General features: G+C 42.5%; 1 protein-coding gene across 3 annotated transcripts in view; it reads right to left on the bottom strand.

Annotated features, from left to right (window-relative positions):
- DTNB (dystrobrevin beta) overlaps positions 1-12691 on the bottom strand; it is a 397289-nt gene that overhangs the window by 332759 nt on the left and 51839 nt on the right. For all 3 annotated transcript variants that reach the window (XM_084624543.1, XM_084624545.1, XM_084624544.1), the window contains exons 4-5: positions 9894-10107; positions 223-308 (exon numbers count right to left, since the gene is read on the bottom strand). In XM_084624543.1, the coding sequence (XP_084480669.1) occupies positions 223-308; positions 9894-10107 (300 nt within the window). The remainder of the gene's footprint in view (positions 1-222; positions 309-9893; positions 10108-12691) is intronic.

Genomic DNA, 12691 nt, shown 5'->3' on the forward strand with positions numbered 1-12691 from the left:
ACTTTTTAAATACAAATTGAGTATCTTCTGTAGCCAGTAGATGGCATGCATTACCAAAAAGATTAAACTAACATAAGATTCATTCCAGTAGCATGACTGCTGGGTAAGTAAGAAAAATGTAGCTAATTTTCCAAAACGTAACAATTAAATACGAAGTTTGTGTGACTAATGGTGGAAATAGAAAATTTAAAATAATGGTTAAATTTACTTGAAAGTACTTACATCTTAGTTTGTCTTGTATTTTCCCACCACACATGGTTGCTAACATAGCTTTAACTGAAAACACTGTCAACTTCCCATGGCCCTCACTGCAAAATAAAATACATGATAAATCATTACTTTATGGAAGGATAAGAACAAAAATATTTCAGGGTCAGAAGAAAAGTTCATTCATGCCTTCCCTAAGTGCTATGCTTTATAAAACTATTTAACAGCGAACATAATACAAAAAATGATAGTAACATTTAGACAGGTTTCAGAGTAACAGCCGTGTTAGTCTGTATTCGCAAAAAGAAAAGGAGTACTTGTGGCACCTTAGAGACTAACCAATTTATTTGAGCATGAGCTTTCGTGAGCTACAGCTCACTTCATCGGATGCATACCGTGGAAACTGCAGCAGACTTTATATATACACAGAGAATATGAAACAATACCTCCTCCCACCCCACTGTCCTGCTGGTAATAGCTTATCTAGGTGCCACAAGTAACATTTAGCTTTGTCAATCAATTAGAACAGCTAACAGGTAGCCAATGACAAATCACATTCTCTTGCAGAATTATGGGCATTCTATGGATGAAGAGAGGCTTGCATTTGTTTTACCTGTCCACAGCTACCTACTACATGGTGGAACCTGATTATTATGAGTCATTCCTTTCTATTTAGAATAAGCCCGTTTAATTATGTTTCTTGCTTTTACTGCTGCCCTTTCTCAGGAATTCCAACTCTTTATGAACACTGCCTGACACTCAGAGAAAGAAGTGGTATTCTAACAAAACAGGTTAGGTTACAAGATATTCTGAGTAGAACAGGAACAAACATGGATGCTTGTTATTCTAATTAAAGGCACCTAGACTGCTGCACTATCAGGAACAGATGGTACAATCAGACAACCATTTCCTAATGTCAGCATGAGAAAAAATTTGTACTAATTCCTTATAAAAACAATGGAAAGATTTTATTCAGCACAAAGTGGTATGCAAAAACAACTATTCTCATAAAAAAAATCACAAAACACTTTACAAGGAGGTGAAACACAAACAACATATAGTAACAGAGGATTATAGAGGCTATATAGAACAGTAATCTCAGGATAAAGCCATTGTTAGTGCTCAGTACGGAGTTAATTTAGTCGGAGTTGAACATAAATTAGGAGTACTGAGAGCATGTACATGAGAGTGTATAAGCAATACATAAATTCTGAGCACTATAATCCTAAATAAAAAGACTGACTGAATTATCTATATTGTACTGTGTGCTATGGATAATACTTTACAGATTTCTTACAGCAACTCTGAAAAGGTAAGATAGTATACAAGTGGAGGAGGAAACTTGGATCCTCTTCAACAAATTCCTTCTGGAGAGGAGACTCCACCTCTTCTAGAAATAAGATTTCAGAAGGATTTCAGAAGAGGAATGGGGGATTGGAGGCAGTCATTCTGGATGACATGCAGGACCCCATTATCAGATGTTCTGTTCCCAAGATGGTAGGGACCCATGATCTCTAGACCAAATGATCTCTAAAGGGAGAAAACTAAATGTATTTGGTTCTGTACTCCCAGCAGACCCACCAAAACAGAGGCTGGAAGGCTGAAGATTGTGGCTGCCTCCAAAAAAATATTTCAGTCATCTGGTTTTATTTCTGTATGGTCTCTTAGCAGCTTGTTTTAGAGGCTGCCTACGAAACTGGTATTTCATCTGTGCAAAGGAAGATAGAAAACATTATCTTGGTACTCAAAACCTCAAAAAGAGAACCTCCTCTTGGGCAGGGAGGTTGCATCAGCCATACAGCTCTCGCAGCTGACCTTACCTCCTTAGTGTGCTGTAAGGTCTTATCCATTTTATTGCGGAACGTTCTTTCTTCCTCAAAGGGAAGATCACAAATTTTGAACTAGGCAAACACAGAAAGACTAGATGAGTTCAACCATGAATGTCTGTAAAGAGGCTGTAAATCTTGCCACTGCATCAAAAATGTCATATGGTACCTTCAGAGGCTGAAGGCAAGTTTTTTTTCCTTGGGTAATGTCCTTAGCCAGCTTCTGCTGGATATATGGCAATTGGTCAAGAAAAGGAAGGAGCTACATAGTTTGCCACCTCAATACCCAGAGTTGACTTTTCTGCCAAAGGCGTCCAATCTTCTGACTTCCCTGTCTGGAGGGGCAGAGAATGAAGTTCTCAGAGACTTTGCTATGATAACCAATGCATTTGTAGGAGGGTGAACAACAGAACTGAACCTGGGGGACCTGGTATAAAACAACCATCCATCTTTTGCCTTTGCAAGCATGGTGGTAAGGGATGCTAAATGTCCCCCTTTGGATAAAGGGCATTACTTTCCTTTTTTCTCTGGACTGTAGGATGTTGAAGATGCCTTCGCTTTACTGCTGGGACAAATGTGAGCCGCAGCAGTAGGGCTCCAGCCACCACATTGTGGAACTGTTTTGAAGTCAACTCTGGCAAGAGATCAACAGACCATGTTACCTGGGGAGATTATGTCTGTGTCCCAGGATCATCCTGTGGAGCTGTGACCTAATCTCTGTGCTCAGAGTGCACGTGAGAGATGTTAGCCAGAGATGTTGATGGTAGCAGGATTTCTGACTGGAGTTGGTGGCATTACTGTAGGGAGTGTACCCACTGAACACTTGGGAGAAGAAGGATAATTGCAAGGGGAGATGATCTTTGTGTGTGCCTATGAACAGGTTCTCCACAGAAAGTCCACATCGGATCACAAAGGACCTCTCCCCAAGGAGGCCTACAGTGCCCTTTTATATCTTCTTCCCACTTGCTGGAAAGCTCTTTTGCTGTGACCTCGGTCAAATAGTTCCCATTGTCTAGTGCTTTCTCTGTACACAGTTCCTGGGGTAATCCTGGTGCTTGTGTGCATTTCCTCAATGAGCCATTAACATTGTTTGGCCTTTTTACGGTTGTACCTGAAAGGCTGCTTGTGGCTGTTTTCAACCTCACAACACGTTTCAGTAACACCTGCAGAGCCCAACTTCATAACTTCACATATGATAATAGCACATACAATCCAACGAGATATTACTGTCGAGCAGATCAAGACTTTTGGAATGATACCTCACAAGGCATACTGTGTGTAAAACTTATCCTAATTATATGACAGTGGTGAATAACAAGGTGCCAGGGTGTCACATGATGCTGTTACCTTTGCAGCCTGAATAGTGGAACCCTAGATAGCAGTGCAAACTAAGCTAGTTTAAGGCCCTCCTCACTAGGTTAGCCAGCCTGCTTGCGAAGATGCTCTTCCCTCTCTTCGTTAGGTGGAGCCCATCTCTGCCTAGCACTCCTCCTTCTTGGAACACCATCCCACGGTCAAAGAGTCCAAAGCCTTCTCTCCAACACCACCTGCATAGCCATTCGTTGACTTCCATGATTCGACGGTCTCTCCCCAGGCCTTTTCCTTCCACGGGGAGGATGGAAGAGAACACTTGCGCCTCAAACAACCTTTATCCTACAGCTTTTAAAGTAGGCACTGCTAGCTACAGGTGTTATCCAGGAGTCATAAAGTAGGCAACACACCTGTAGGATAACACACCTAGAAATACCACAGGAACAAAGACTGAACGGGGGGAAGTGATGCTCCCAGACTAAAGGGATTTCTAGCCTGTGCATGAAAACCTGGGAAACCCAAGCTGCAAAGCAAAGGCAGCTTAAGAATCTGCCATCCTGTTTATCACTCAGGGTGAGAATTTGCTAATTCATAACCTATCTATCTAGTACGTTAAGCTCAGTTTGCATTTTTGTTTAGTTACTAGGTAATCTGCTTTGATCTGTTTGCTATCACTTATAATAACTTAAATCTATCTTTTTGTAGTCAATAAACTTATTTTATGTTTTAATCCAAACCAGTGTATGTTTGACTAAGGTGCCTGCAGAAAATCTCTGCTTGGTTACCACAAGTGTGCATGGTCCTCTTCACTTTGAGGGAGAGGTGGACCGGGTATTAAACACATACACTGGCCAGATTTGACCAGGGCAGGACGGTATTGCTCTGGGGTCCTAGGCTGGGAAGCTGGTGGTTAGAGCGCCTACATGTAACTGCAGCTGGGTGTGTCCCTACCTGTGTGAATGCTGGTGAAAGTGCAAGCTTGGAAGGCTTTGCAGCTTGTCACAGCAGCACAGTGTGAGAGGGAGCCCAGGCTGGTAGGTCAGAGGGCTTAGTGGTACCCCAGTTCCTGGGGGAATCCATCACACATCCATTAGTGGGAATGTGCAGAGGACACCTAAAGAAGAACCAGCCCCTCCTCTGAGCCTCCTAAGTTCAATGGACACTGTAGTAGGGTGTCAGGGAGAAGGTACTGGAAAGTCAAAATACAGTACCGTCGGGGTAAACTGGAACAGACACCATGCAGTCCTGGGATTGGTGACGCTTCTTTTGGTGGTGCTTTCCGAGAAGCTTTTTGAATAGCCCTCTCTTCTCTTTGTGCTTTAAACAGCACAGGAAGCACTGAAATGGGGAAGGCCTGTGGGTCTGGGGGACTCAACACGGGCAGGCAAGATATGAATGGTCTCGGAAGGAGCTTTTTGTGATTTGTTCTTGACACCATAACATCAGAACTGGTGTCTGGGAGCATGGGGTAATTGTCCTGGCACTATGTCTAGAGGTCTTGGCTGGCATTGAGGATGAAGTGCTGGCACTGGAATCTTGAACCTTGGACAGCTTCTAATCTGAGGAGTGCTTTTGCACTGACAAGAGACAGGCAAAATAGCAGCCCCAGGCAATCTTTGATGCCAGGGATGTCTCAACAAAAAGAATAAGACCAAAGATCTGCTCTTTCCGCACTATCAGGATGCAGAGCCTTCTCGGATCCCACCTTAACAGGTGGTGTCAAAGTCAACTCATGCAACTGTGAAGTAGTATGTCTTGGAGCCAGGCATGGCACAAAGCCCCAGCCTGGAATGTTAACTGATGATCTCTGCTGGATCAGGAAGTAAAGGCAGCCAAGCAGACATCAGATCTGACCACAGGGGCAGAATGGTCCACCACTGCCAGGCAGAACACACATCAGGAGACAGCATTCAACTTGAGAAGGATCCTGAGACAGGAGCTGCACCATTTAAATATCTTCTTTGGATCCTCAAGGGTTGGCATCAATCCCAGAACAGAGGTGCACACTCAGAAAGGGGAAAAATTGCTCTGAACTATTTATAGCTAGGAAATTATCTAAGAAAGTTAAAACACCAAGCTATGTACAAGAGAAAAAGTGTCTTAGTTGTCTGGCTTGGTCAGACATGGACACAGTTCTGAGGTTCCTTATATCCTCAGTCCTAAGCAGCCAGAAGGAAGTGAGGAGGGTTGGGGCTCCCACATCCGTTAAATAGCCTTGAGCTCTGATCGTTCAGTGCCATAAGGTATCACACAGCTTTCTAGAAGGGTCCAAAACACTGACACAGGCTCTTGAGATCCCATTAGTGGGAACATGAGGAAGTGCTAGATATGCTGTCATAGGAATCTTTCACATGCTTAGCTCCATTATGGTTGGGCTTTAAGAAATTCTTTGACCTTGGAAATTGAAAAACTGGCTAAGGGAATGAGTCCCCTGATAAAATGTTGGGGTTTACTGGTTTACTTCAAAAGCAGGCTGTTCAGATTGGCTTAGGGCCACTTGTGTTTCACTCGGACACCAGGAAGAGTTTTGAAACTGGAGTTTTATTGAATTTAGAAATAAATAAAACAAACCAACCAAAAACCAAACAAATAAGACACCCCTGGTTGCACAAGCCCCATTGCTGCTCATTCCTTTCAGAACACACACAACTCTGCTGCTGCAACCAGAGCTGTTCCCTTTGCCCCTTTCAGCAGACCTTCAATCCTTAAAGGGACAAGACACAGGTAAACTCACAGATTCCAAGGCCAGAAGGGAAAACTGTGATCATCTGGTCTGGCCTCCAGTATAGCACAGGCCACAGAACTTCCCCAAAATAATTCCTAGACCAAATTCTTAGAAAAACATCTAATCTTCTTTTAAAAATTGTCAGTGATGGAGAATCCACCATGGCCCTTGGTAAAATGTCCCAATGGTTAATTGCACTCACTGGTCAAGAATTTACGCTTTATTTCCAGTCCGAATTTGTCTAGCTTCAACTTCCAGCCATTGGATACTGCTATGCCTATGCTAGATTGAAGAGCCCATTATTTGTTCCCCATACAGATACCGATAGACTGCAATTAAATCACCCCTTAACTTTCTCTTTGTCAAGCTAAAAGGAATGCCGCCAATTGGAAGGCATGAGATGCACTGTCCTAGAGTTGGGGGTTCCACGACCACCACTCCCAAGAGAAGGAGGCGGGTGGTGGTGGTCGGGGAACTCTCTCATCAGGGGGACTGAGTCATCTATCTGCTGCCCCGACCGGGAAAACCGAGAAGTCTGCTGCTTGCCAGGAGCTAGGATTCACGATGTGACGGAGAGACTGCTGAGACTCATCAAGCCCTTGGATCGCTACCCCCTCCTGCTTCTCTATGAGGCATGTTTTCTAACCCTTTAATCATTCTTGAGGCTCTTTTCTGAACCCTCTCCAATTTATCAACACCCTTGAATTGTGGGCAGCAGAACTGGATACAGCATTCTAGCAGTGATTTCGCCAGTGCAAAATATAGAGGTAAAATAACCTCTTCTCTACTCCTACTCAAGATTCCTGTTTATTAACCCCACAATTTTATTAGCTCTTTTGGCCACAGACTCACACTGGGACCACAATGTCTAACCCTGACATTCCCGTATGAGTGCTATAGCCCTCCCTCGTAAATGTAATATCATTCCAACACTTCCATTAAAAAAACAAAACATATAATCCATCCATTTGACTTAATAGCAGTAATCCACGCATTCCACAAGCTCACAACTGTTATTCCCAATTGACAGTTTGGGCCTCTCCTGTGTCATGAGTTCTGTACTAATGGTGAAAGTTTCTGCATCGCTCTTCAGTTTATTTCACAAAGCAGAAAGATTCTGCAGCAATTTTAGTTCCACTATCCAACTAAATAATCAGTTCTGAACACCCTAAATCCCCAAAGATATTCATACCTTATGAATAAGGATACAATTTTGTCACAGAGTTCACGGATTCTGTGACTTCTTTGGCTTCAGCCCTGGTCAGAGCGGTGGGGCTGGAGGAGCGACTGGGGACGGGGCTGGAGCAGCCCCTCCCCCCCGGGGACTGAAGCAGTGGGCAGGGGCTGGAGCAGCAGTGGTCAGTCCCCGCCACAGAAGCAGCTGTGGGCCTGGAGTAGCGGTTAGTCCCCACTTCACTGTCCCTGTTATTTTTAATAAAAGTCAGGAACAGGTTACAGGCCTCTGTGAATTTTTGTTTACTGCCCATGACCTGTCTGTGACTTTTACTAAAAAATACCATGACAAAATCTTAACTACTTATGAAATAATATTTTCTATGTGATCAGTGGTTTAACCATATAGCTCCAAGTGACAGTGCATATGTCAAGCTATTCAGAAAATGTATTAAATTAACATAATTACAAACTATCCAGTACTATAAGACACTTGATATAGAGCAATATCCATACCTTAGGTCAATATCACTTCTTTTATCAATATTACATCAGTCTTGTATAGAAAACAGGATAAGGTACAGGAATAGGCACTTGGTAGGGCATGTGACAAACATGAAGACAACCGGTGGTGTATTCACCAGTCCAACTGTTGGATTTAGATACTGACAAGTAGGTGTCCCTAAACTTTCATATGTCAGTGTCTGAGGGCCTCTTATCCCTCTAGTCAGACGACCTTGAATGTCAGTGGATTGTTCTGGTGATCTGCCCTCTTGTGCATTACTGGTTTCAGGTTCCTTGGCATAATCTGGCATTCATGTCTTTCAGTGCTTGGTGCAAATATTACATCAGTTTGATCAGCAGTTTCCAAGTTTACAGGATTAACATCATCCTTATTTCCCAATCATAGAGTAAATGTTTCTGCTTCTGGATTCAGAGTATCTGTGCCGTGGGCAAAATCTGGTACCATTATGTAATGTTGTTCATCTTCACTCTCCGTATCAGAATTACTGGAGTCCAAGTTCCAGTCCCCATTTTGATCTCTTATTGCACTAGTTTGCCTAGTTCTCTGGGTCGTCTATTGTGGTGGTTTAGAGGGTAGTGTAATCTCCAATGGTAAGAAGTCACAAGGAAGAAAAAGATTTTGGAGAATTCTACCATGTCCTTCTCCATCTTCTGCTTTTACTTCATAGATTGGACTATCCCTTTTCCTTTGAAATACTACATGAATATTACTTTCCCAGCAGGATCTTAATTTGCCTGGTCCCCATCTCTCTGAAAGATTCAGGACAAGTATTCTGTCACCTGGCAACAGGGCAGCACATTGTACTTTCTGATCATAGTGATTCTTAACATGAGCAGCAGACTTTTTTTAGAACATTATGATGCCATTTTATAAGCTTCTGTCAAGCTTCTGAAATGTTGTCTCCACCTCTCAATGTAATCTTTAAAGTCCCCAGGTCAGAGTTTATAGATAGATCAAATGTGAGGTCAATGGGCAAATGTGGTCATCTTCTATATAATAAATACAAGGGTGTAGCCTCATTTCACGTACAGTTATAGGCATAGATTGCCTTCTTAAAGGAGTTCTTACAGTGGGACTTTTATTTTTCTGGCAAGGTTTTCAACATAGCCAGCAGAGGTCAGTTCAGCCTTTCTACTTGTCCATTGCACTGTGGGTGGTGTGGGGTTGTGAGAGATGTTTCACTTTTACAGTAGTGCTGTAACTTTCTGAATACATTATGTTCCAACTCTGCTCCTTGGTCATAATGGATGAGATGGGCAGTGTTATGGGAGAGGGCAAGAGCAAAAAAGGAAGGATGGGAAAGGAAGGAATAGCTAGGGGGACAAACAATATGAAAGGCTATAGATGACATTCTGAAAAAACGTGGAGCTGCTAATTAACAGTTGGAACTCTGCAGCTGTCATTCAGAGATCCCACAGAGAAAACCTTCTGCCTAAAAAGAAGGATAACAAGTCTAATGAACATGATCCACCCCTGTTGCAACAAGACTGCTAGGAAGGGATGTGGACATATGTTTAAGGGTCCAAACCAAACCAAAAGAAAATGCTGCACTCTGAAGAGACAACTGTAGTCCTTCTATCAGTCAGAAGATGAGGTGTTAGCCCCTTCCTTGGCAAACTCTAGGTGGGATCAAGACTTAGTATCAAAACATGTGTTATATTAACATGGTTTTATGCACCAGATTTAATCAGGAAACTGCATGTACATAAATTTGAGACTCTCCTATTATGCGATTTTACAGCAAAATCATGGTACCATTAGGTTAATGTTATTTTCTATTTTAATTAGCATTTCACAAAAAGGCTTGGCTACAATATGTCCCAGGAACCAAATGTGGCCAGCTAAGAGCCCTCATGTACAACATTGTTGCCCTTTATCTTTAATTCTAATATGTGGCCTGTAGAGACATACAGGTCCCAGCAGGCAGTGATTCATCTTGCTCAAGAACAAAATTTTAAAGATTGATCATTGCTTGCCATGATGTATAAATTTCCGCAGATACCACTACATTACAGATGTGCAATCTGCTCCACTTTATAAAATTTAGGTGCAGCCCTTAAGCAGAGTGTGCCCAAATAAATGAACTAGTTTGAAAAAAAGGAATGCACCTGGAAGAGTTACTAACCTGTCATATGCTGCTATCATAAAGTTGAGGAGAAGGCTGATGGATTGCTCCACACTGATCTGGTGAGTCGAAGGAAGGCGTTTATTTAGCTGGTAGTAGATGGATGAAATGATTGTTTCCAGTCGAGAAACACTGATCTCTGTGTTGTGATCCAATGTATTAAGGCCATTGTCTCGGAAGGCTTCAATCATATTCCAGATATCAACAAGATGAACTAAAAGTAAAGAAAGAAATTAACTGTTATTTTTTGTAACATTCAGTTTTACTCTCTTAGACACACCACTTTCGGAAAACATGTTAATTTTTGGTATTTTAAAAAAGCAGAATCCATCCTCAGAATTCAGAAACGGGGGAAGAGGGCATCCTATTAAAATCACCAAAGTGGAGAATAAATTATATTCCTCACAATGTGTTTGGTCACAAAAACTCACAAGAAAACCTTTCAATTGTCAAAATCAGGCTATAGTGAACATTTAGTCTAATCATGTTCTATTAGTTCTTTAAGAGCTGTTAAAGAGTATATATTCCTGGAATAAAAAAATTAAGGCTGCAAAGCGAAGCACTAAAAGTTAGGAAGTGTTTTAATTTAATTTTTTTCTCATTCTAAACCATAACTGTGCTTCGTTGTGGTCATGCTTTATAGCAAAGTCTAATTACTGGGACATATTTTAGATCATGCAGGCAACCTTCGCTTTGACATTTCCAAACCTGAATGCTTTTCTTAGAGTTTTCAGGGAAAACAAAGAAACTCCGTCATATGCAGCTATTTCATAGACACCAAAAAAGTATTCTGTGCTGCAAAATATGTGGCACTCCAAGAGGCAAAGTGGACCGGTGCTTCATTTGAGCTTGCACCCAACTCACTGAGTACACATTTTTGATCATTGAATGATATGGCTTTGCAGTGTCTTGTCCATCTCTTTCCACAGTAGCCTTCTAAAAGTACAGAGCAAGGCAGGGTTCCCTTTATAAACATCACTTCAACCATTCTACTTCCTTGATCTTGTCATTATGACAGGTACGTTCAGCAGTGGTGCCTAATCCATTATTGTTAGTGTCATATTTGTAATGTTATGCTCAAAGAGGAAGGGAGGTCCAGTGGTTAGGACACTAGCCAGGGACTTAGAAGATCTTGGTTCAATTCCCTACTCTGCCACAGAGTTCCTGTGTGATCTTATAAGTCACTTAGTCTCTCCATGCCTCAGTTGCCATCTGAAAAACAGGAATAACCACACTTCATATTTCTCAGGGGTGCCTCGTGGAAAAATACATTAAAGACTGTAAGGTGCTCATTGTATGGCCAGACAAGTACCTTAAGTAAATTGAAGCTTTGGTGGAACTGGAAGCCTAACACACCAAGCCACTACCCTCATAGGGCACTTCATCTTTTCCATTTGCCCTGTGGAGAGTAATCTCTTAGGGTTATCTTTGGTTTTTCCTCTGCAATACTGAGCACATTTTTGGTACTAAACAAATAAGTACCAGATCAGCTTCTGAACAAAAATAGATATACACACAGTCTTCTACCCATGTCTGTACAAGGCTGTTCCTCATTTCAGTATTTCCATTTGTACCTTTGGACGCATGCCTAGTATAAATGAATCTGAACACTCTGAAGAGCTGGGCTTGTGTTGCTGACAAAACAGCAGCAGCAGCAAACGTAGTGTATTAGGAAATCCCATAATAAACCAGGTTCCCCCACTCTTGCCCCTGGACGCACACACAGCCCCATCATCCCATCTCCCCAGGTCTGGGGGTGCCACGTAAGGCAAGAGAGTACCTACCAGTTTGCACTCCCCTTGACCACGCAAAGGACGAGCAGGCTGCAGCCTGCTAATATAATTAGCCCTGTAGCAGAAAAAAGCATTCCAACCAACTCAGGGTATTTCTATATTGGATATTCTGACAGATAAAAATAAATTGATCACTGAACTAGAAGTTGATGGTTGCCTAGGTTCCAATGAGCACGATCAAATTTCATTTTTTGGGCGGGCTCGCGCACACACACACACACACACACATATACAATATAGTCCTGGAACAGTAACTAAAGCCTTAGTTCACATTGAGTTGACACATATTGGTAGACCATACTAGTAGTATGCACATGGGACGACTGTGCCTTCCTTCAATTTGCATTATTACGTTCAGATGTCGGGGGCTTGGTGTGTCCTAAATACTTGGCTTTCTGGGAGGGGATCCCATGGTCCTTTGCTTCACAATTGTGCTGTGTGCATTAGAGGTTTTTTGCTGCACATTATGGGATGTGCAGGGGAAGCCAGTGGAATTCTGGGACTTAGGGTCAAAATTAAAAATTTCTATGATTCCAGTCTCTCTGTCCCATGCTTCCTCTTTCTGGGTGGGCTAGCACCATTTCTGAATTCCTGTCGGCCAAGGTGGACCCAACAATGATCTTCGCCATTGTGCTAGCAGCCACGAATACGCAGAAGCTATCTGGGCTTCTTGAGTTCCTGAAGCCAGGTGGCCTCAGTTTTGGACTTTGCACTCTGTACCACCAAGCAGATAATGTAGCCAGTAGCAGAGGAAGGAGGAGGAGGAGGACATCGAGCAACTGCTACTACAGAACTATTCCTGGAGCAGCATCACATTGTGCATTGCCATTTCTGGGCTCAGGAAACCAGCGCTGATTAGTGGGAAAGGATCATTCTGCAAAACTGGGATGACCAGCAGTGGCAAAAGAATTTCAAAATGGCGAAGGCAAACTTTTTTGAGATCTGTGCTGCACTAGCCCTGCAGTACTGTCAGGGATGCTTACTGCTTTTACTTTTAGTCTCAGG

The sequence above is a fragment of the Lepidochelys olivacea genome (assembly GCF_965140295.1).
Source record: "Lepidochelys olivacea isolate rLepOli2 genome assembly, chromosome: 3".
Classification (NCBI taxonomy): domain Eukaryota; kingdom Metazoa; phylum Chordata; order Testudines; family Cheloniidae; genus Lepidochelys; species Lepidochelys olivacea.